At 32.5% G+C, this 8,464-nt stretch overlaps 1 protein-coding gene across 3 annotated transcripts in view; it reads right to left on the minus strand.

Moving 5' to 3' along the window:
- LOC106467295 (syntaxin-16-like) overlaps nucleotides 1-8,464 on the minus strand; it is a 41,711-nt gene that overhangs the window by 29,633 nt on the left and 3,614 nt on the right. For all 3 annotated transcript variants that reach the window (XM_013927633.2, XM_022395441.1, XM_022395440.1), the window contains exon 2: nucleotides 3,610-3,725. In XM_013927633.2, coding sequence (XP_013783087.1) covers nucleotides 3,610-3,690 — 81 coding nt within the window. In that variant the 5' untranslated portion in view covers nucleotides 3,691-3,725. The remainder of the gene's footprint in view (nucleotides 1-3,609; nucleotides 3,726-8,464) is intronic.

An 8,464-nucleotide genomic window follows, 5' to 3' on the forward strand; every position in this document is an offset into this window, starting at 1 on the left:
GAAACGTTGTACATTTACTGTTATGCTAAACTTATATTAAAGTTTTCTTCATTACCCATTCAAGCCGTCTCCAGCCATTATTAGTCTCAAAGTGGGTTCCTCGTTATCGAATGTAATACAGTGTTTCTTAACCTTTTAAACATCAGGAATCAGCATATTGTCTCCCTAAACTGTTGCTAACCACTAAGTTTTTGTTTTCTTAAATCCCATGTACCAACAAGGAGGATGTGTCTGTGGACCAGTGGTTGAGAAAAAACTACTACATTATAAGCTTAGACAAGATAACTGCACAAAATGTACATAGGAAACTTATTACTAATAGAAGTTATGTGTGTGTAATGTAATAAATACACAGTGATTATATATCAGCATGCACCTTGGAAGAAATAATGCTAACTTAGTTCCTCCCAATAGTTAAAACAGTAAAGTTATTAAGGTGCAGAAACTGGTTCTGCTGTTAATTCAAAAGATGTTTACATTTTCCTATACTGAAAATGTATTTCCAATAACGCTTATCTCCGCTCACACTTTAGCTTTACCCTGACGAAAGGTTCTTTGCCTGTCTAAGCAATGGTATGAAATCTATCTTGCTTGCTCCATTCTTTATACCCCACTATATTGCCCCTAGTGATTATAATCTTGTGCCTCTTTTCACCTAAGTCAATATACTCTCTATACCCGATCAGTATATGAGATCTCCAATATTCTTTCTTATTCACTTTTTCAAAACTGGCAAGATTATCAGACCTGAACACCAGCTAATGTGGGGAAGAAGGGTAGGAGGCAACACAACCCGAGCTGCCAGGGACATCAACATATGTCAAACTTGATGAGATGAGACCTGAAAATGTCTCTGCTCTTCCAATGAAAGACCAGAGTAAGCTATTTGAACCAAATGACAAATCCAACTTATTAAACTGACAGGGGATAAGTCACATGAAACTGAAGGATCCTAATGGATAACTAACCTGTGATGTGAGCCCCAAAATCCCTCAGTGCACATCACATAATATTGGAGAGCCCTAACAAGGCAGCATTAATAAATCCGGATCTTAAAGGTCATATAAATGTGAAATGGAGGGAAGATTAAAACCTTATTTCTTTCCCTAGCTGGTGCAATTTTAGGTAGAAAAGACCTTGTCGGGGGACAACAGAACATACTTGGAATAGTACAGTATCCATGGAGTGCAGACACAACTGAAATTCGAACCCGTTAGCCAATAACAGAAGAAAACATGTTTTAAGTGAAAGATGATATTGTGAACATGACCCCAAAGGTTCAAAAGGTGGACATGATAATGCATGAAGAAACACTGTGATAATCCAGTTTGGATCCTGGAAAGGGCAACAAGGATGGACAGCCCAAAATGAATTGAAAAGTAATGACAAATCGGGGGCTCAAAACTTTTCTTTCCATAGAATAGCTAAAAAGAGCTGATAAGGCTGTCTTGTACAGGGCAACAGCTGAAGGTGTCAAACCTTTGTTAAGCAACCATGGCAAAAATGTTGAGACATGTTGCATGGTGGGACGCAAAGAGTTACACTCGTGTCCGAGAGACTACTGACGATAAATAAAACATTTCCTTTGATAAACTTCAAGGCAGAATGTCGAATGGAATGTGTTAATAAGGACATCATTCGAGATGTCAATCCCTGATGTCATGCGGTGGACCTCATAAAAGCCAGGGGTGAAGTTGAATAATGCAGACTGCTGAATGAAAAATGCCCGACTGAGGCTGATGTAAGAGAGATGGCTAGGGAGGATGGGGAAGAGATGGACACTCTTGAAGATACTGTAGGAGTGAAAACCAGGGCTGACCCAGTCAATTAGTGCCAGCAGAAGAACTTGACCAGACATGGAGTGAATCAGTGTCTGAACCTGGGAGAGCAGACAAAGCTGAGAGAGTGCATAAACATGAAGACCCATTCAATCCAATCCCCACTGGTAAAGTCAAAATCACCTTTGTGTTCCAATGGATCAAGGTGTCGAAGCAGGAAGTCAGGAAACATGAACAGGAAATGCAGTAAACCGCCCTGTAGAAGAACTTTTGGACAATCAAGAAGCCAGTGTAGAAAATGAAGAATGGAGATGGGTCCCATCTATTCGTGATTCTATGGGTTCTGGAATTCCTGCAAAATAAACTGAGATAGGAGCTTCTTTTAGATCCCTAAGAGCCAATGCAGAATGGCAAACTCCCTCCAGTAAGGCATCTTTCTCCAAAAGATCTCAGCAAAAACAAACCAAGATACCAAGCAGAGAGCAGAAGCCTGTAACCTAATCAAAATGGAAGTTGATAAATGATTAGATCCTCCAAAATTTGTGAAGGGAATCTATAATAGGCTTCAGACAACAGTAGCAAAGATGATAAAAAATGGAAAACTGTTGTACGTGACAGAAAAATTCTGGAAAACTGGGATTGTTTAAGATTAACAGTGGCATCTTGTCTAGAGCCCCAAATAGGAAGTAAATAATCTTACCATCTGAGAGTCCAAATAAGGGTTCACCAGTCAATGGAAAGCCAAGGCATACTGATTCAGTAAATGATGAGGACAAGGCATGGCAACATTTACCCTCAAATGATCTTGAAATCTCCTTGTATGCACTGCAATGTATGGCAAAGGTGGAAGGATCAGGTAATTTGATGAACTAGTTTCTCCCAATAAAGAAGGTGAAGATTCAACACATGACAAACATGGCATACTAGTTTAAAAAAAAAAAGGAGCAAGAGGCAGAATGTCCATTTGAGGTTCGTAAGTAGCTGTCTGAGAAAAGGAAGGTGTTGGAAAAATAGTCTAGATTCTCACTAGTCCACCCTTGATCTCCCACAAACTCAACCTCAGAGCCAACAGGATAAAAAACATTAAACTGCATGTAAGACTCTACTCCTCTGCATATAAGGAACTGTATGTCCTCTGCAAATTCTTATGTAAAGTAAGAAAGGAACTCAATTTTAACATGAAAATATCGTCATAAACAGTTTCTGCATAATTTACACAGGACCACATTATCAATAGTTGATTCCATAGTCAAAGATTAAATTTCTAGATTTAGTAAAGTCAAATGTAGGTCAGTATTACCAGATTTTTATCTTTTGACTTTGTTATACCTTTGTTTTTTGTTGCTTAGCAATTGGTGCTTGATATCCAGACAGTATGATTAATGGTCTGTCAAAAAACTTTAAAAGCCTAAAAGTGCATTTTGTTATTTTATAAACAATAAAAGTTTTAAATTGCTTTTGCTTGTGGAATTGCATTAATCATGTCTAGTATCTCTTTGATGTTATTGTTTTAAGCTGTTTTTAAGTAAGGGTTGCATAATTTTAAATTTCGCCACATAATAAATGTATAATTTTTATTTTTTCAGCAATTTTGTAGTGCATAATTTCAAATTATTTGTTGCATAATTTTTTGCTTTTTGTTGTATAAAATTCAAGGCCCTGGGTAGTGAATGTTTATTACTATATAATCATGTATTATCTTTATCTGTTAAAACATGGACTGTATGTAAAATATGAAGGAAAGGTTCACAGGCATTTACTTAGATACACAAGAGTTCAAAAACTATAACTATTTCTTGTTGTTTTACAATAATAATAAATAGTACTCCACCTGCTCAGAAAAAATATGTCTACTCTGCAGAGCATTATTTCTCATCAACACAAAAACCTCAGTCAGACTCCTAACAGCCATCTCAAAAGCTTCTTTCCACTTAGCATGAGGAAAGCCTGAAACATTATAAAAAAATGTGTCATGATGTGAAAAACTTATCAAAATGTTCACATCAAACAGAAAAAATTAACACTGATTATGTTTAAACTTTATTAAAGCATTTTGTGCAATTATTTTTGGTTTCAATAAGCAGTTTTCTTAACAGATTGTGTTTAACAACATTTTTGTAAAATATTTCAATATTGTTTTTAAACTATGATTCAAGTTTCAAATCTCTTAAAACATTTGTTTTAAATCATAACACAAACATAAGGGTGCAAAATTAGCTAAAATAATTTTACAGAACTTGTTTGAGCATCATCTTATGATAATAATATAATGAGCACCATATATTGTGATATACACATAAATATAAAATTTTACTCGTAGCAATAAAAATTCAAAACTTTTACAAATATATCTTCTTCAGTCTTGTACTTAATACAAACACACTGTACAAACTATAATAGCACAAAAATGAAATGATGTATTTCCTTATAGTTCTTTCATATCTATGCTCTTGAAACTTTTTTATACTGTCAATAGGAGACAGAAATTCTGATATTCTTGCTGTTTTGCTTACATACTTTTTTATCTACTTCACAATTGATAGTTTCTATGACTACCATACTAGAATGCTGACAACATTTCTTAGTCTTCTGAAAATACTACATTTTTGAAATAAAATTATTTCAATCAAGTCCTGGCTTCTTGCATTATATTAATCTTAGCAGATTAAAATTTTATACTTCAGTATAAAACTGAAAATATTTTGATACCTCTCTAACATGAAAACAACTGAAGTAGTTTTTAATAACCCTACAAGGCATCAGCATTGTAACAATCTTTCCATTGATATTAGTTTGCAGCCAGTGTCCTCAACATACACTCCCCATCATTCAATTGACTACATTGGCATCAACAAAATTTCAATCAGACACACTAACAAATTAAAGAAGATGAGAGATACGATGAAAGTATTAGTTTAAAAACATGTACCATTAAAATAGCTTTTATCTTCAAAGCACATTATGCTAATATTTCACTACTTAAGAAACTGAATGGGAAAAAAAAAAGTCAGAGAAAGAAAGAAGCAGAAACATTGTACAAGCACATACTACTTAAAACAGACACTTGACAAATACCTACCAGGCAGCAAGATGCTTGAACAATATTTTAGGTTTGTCACTCATATAAATGGTAAGAAAAACAGGGCATTAATATTTGTATGTGAAGTGAAATTTTTGAACCCAAACTGCAAATGTATACGCAATGGCAAGTCACCCCTTCTACCCAGAAGAAAAATAAAAAGATACAAGACCTGAATAGTCTATATCCCAACTAAAAATCAAATCTCCAATGGGATACTGACCATAGCATTAAATGGTCAAAATGTCAATAAAACAACCCTAGGTGTAGGAAATTGATAGCTTGAGTTAGCCAAAATAATGAAGATTAGAATGAGCAATGAAGTTCCTGATAACACAAAAGGGAAATGAAACAAGTTAGGTTTTACCTGGCTCTACCTTGCAGTCAAGATTAGGAGATCAAAAGGAGAAAATTCAGTTATAGACTACTAGAGCTGGGTATTAGTAGAATTTGATAAACAATTAATCACTGAGCTCACTACCTGATCACACAAATGAGATTTGGACAGTTGGAATAATTGAAAACAGTAATAATCAGAAATACTAATTTCAATTAGTTGATTATTTTTGAGTTATGACACTAATCAATTAAGTTGACCAACTTGAATTCATTAAATATAATAATGAGATATCATAATATCAATATTTTGACCACTTGGACAGTTGGAATAATTGAAAACAGTAATAATCAGAAATACTAATTTCAATTAGTTGATTATTTTTGTGAAGTTAACTGATTTAGTCATAATTTTGATTAATCAATTATTTTACATGACACTAATTGATGCTTAAAGGTAATTAACTAATTAAATTAATCACCCAGTACTACAAACCACTTTTTGTTTGGGAAAAAATGTGTTTTCATATAGAGAAAAATATATTCCACAGACAGTTTAAGCAATATCAAACCACCCTCCACCACCAAAAAAAAAAAAATTGTTTAAATCATGAGAACCTGGAAATTCTTCAACAATGAAAAGAAAAAAAGGAAAACAATTAATTAATGCCAAAGAAGTAAAGAAACAACAACATCAAATGCCTCGGTTTGTGTTTTAATGAATGCTCCTCAAGAAGCTGTAAAGTGAAACATTGAGTGTCTAATTGAATAAAAACAACATTTTGGTGTTATACAGCCGTTTAATTTTAGTATTAACATCAAAAGCCTTAAGGACTAAGTTATTAGTGGATTACCAATCGTATTTGGTCAGTCTGGATGTTGAATCATTATTAACTAATACTCTCTTAAATGAAAATATTAACAACTAGCATAGATGATAATGACACAGATGAAGTAATAGTCCATAAATTATTTAAATTTGCTAATGACATTGAAGTTTTGAATGTTTCTGGCTGTGAAGATGATGCTACTGCTTTACGAAAGGATTTGGATTATTTGGCAAACAAATAGCAGATGACTTTTAATTATAATAAACATGAGATAATGTATGTTGGATATCACAATTTGAATTTTAAGTACAGTTTTGATGGGAATAACCTAAGCAGTGTTATAAAAGAAAAAAATCTTGATGTTTTGGTTCATCAATCTCTTAAGCCATCCAAGAAATGTGCTGTTACTAGCAGCAGGTCAAATCAAATTTTAGGTTGTATCTACAGAAATACTGAGTATAAGTTTAAAGAGGTTATAATGTCATTGTATAGATCAATGGTTAAGCCATATAAGTTCTCTATCATTTTTTCAATTCACAAATGCACACTTGCATTGCCTACTAAGAAAGTTAGTACCGGTAGTCATCAGGTTAAATATTTATCAAGCTTTCCCTAAAATTAACTGCATCTACCACATCTGATGGCAACCCATTCCAAAAGTTAACCACCCTGTTAGAAAATATATCTGTCTAAGCTGAAGATGACTCCTTCCATGTCAAAATTTATGTTTGTCTCTTAGTCTTACTATTTTCACCATCAAATATAAAAAAATATGATGCATCAACACTATCTATTTTTTTACAATCTTAAATACCTCAATCAGATCCCCTCTAACTCTTCTTTTTTCAAGAGAAAACAATTTTAAAGACCTTAATCTCTCCTCATATGACAAACCCTCCATTCCAGGCATCATTCTAGTAACCCTCCTCTCCAACAATTCAATGTCCTTCCTAAGGTAAAAAGCCCAAGACCGAACACAGTACTCAAAAAATAGAAATAGCAACAAAGGAATCACATGTTATTATAAATAATGAAATGTTTTAGCAGAAAGATGGTGTAAGCATGGGTTCAAGACTTACCATCTATAATGGATATTATTTTCATTTGTCACTATGAGAAAGAGTGGATTAAAAGTTTCCTGAACAGTTTTAAAACACTCTTATACCAGAAATATGCATATGACACTTATAATTTTTGAGAAGTAAGAAAATTCAGCACAATTTTGTAAGTTATCTTAACAAAGCACAAAAACATTAAATTTACCATAAAATCTCAACAAGATTCAAGCTGCTTTCTTAAATACAGTTATCAAAGATAACACAAATTAATTTGAAATTTTTACTTATCATAAACCTGTTTTTCCTGGCTTATACTTAATTGATAGAGTTTTGTCCCAATTAAATTTAAAGAAAACATAATCAAAATGTTAATTTGTAGAGCTTATCACTTGAACAGCAATTGGGAATTCTTTAAACAATAAGTATAACATTACAATGTATTAAATAAAAAAGCTGATCTCATCAAAACAATTGAGAATATTGACAAAGAGTTTATGTTTAGTATTTCAACCTTTAAACAAAAGAAGTGGACAGTAAAAAAAAAGTAATATTTATTAGTTTGCCCTTTATTAGTTTACATGGATTATAAATTAAGAAGCCACTGAGATATTTAATTAGAAAAGCACATTCACAAGTCAAACTGCATATTCAAGACTTCAATAAGATTACAGAATTACTTTGTTTCAAGGATAGAATTCCTACACTCAGGTGCATGAACGTAATCTAAAAAGACCAGTGTGTGGAAGACTATACATAAGGTCTAGTTTGATGTCTTCATGAGTATATTAAAGAATGTTAAAAAAATAAAAATTGATACATTGTAATTTACCATGCTATTTCAGAATGTGAAGAACTAGTGAAAAGAAATTCAAATTAGTTTCATCAGCAAAGATTAAACTAGTTATGGATAAAAAAAAACAAACTTTCCTGATAAACAAGTTGAAAAAACAAATCAAATGTCTAGTTTTTCTACACTATTATTGGAAATATAAATATGAGTGACATTACAATAAATTAGAAAAACTCTATAAAGGCATGTTTTTAATATACAGAGCAAGGTGAAAAGTTGGATGTTCATGTGAAAGCCTTACAAGAACCCATCTATATATATATAAAAGAGGAAGTTTGTTTATTTTGTTCACTATAGGAAACGGTTGAACTTACAAATTTTAAAATAACTTCATAATAACCAGTTTTTTACAAGAAATTTTATGGTGCTATTTATTTTGGTGTAGTATTTAATGACAAAATTGACAATTAATGATTATTGCACCATTTGTTTTTTAATAAACATACAAACATAAGCACGTTTTGCACATAGAAAGCGGTATGGCGGGAGACACCCAGATCAGTATTTCCAAAAAAAGTTTTGTTTAAATAGTG

The sequence above is a fragment of the Limulus polyphemus genome, unplaced genomic scaffold, assembly GCF_000517525.1.
Source record: "Limulus polyphemus unplaced genomic scaffold, Limulus_polyphemus-2.1.2 Scaffold2558, whole genome shotgun sequence".
Taxonomy (NCBI): Eukaryota; Metazoa; Arthropoda; class Merostomata; order Xiphosura; family Limulidae; genus Limulus; species Limulus polyphemus.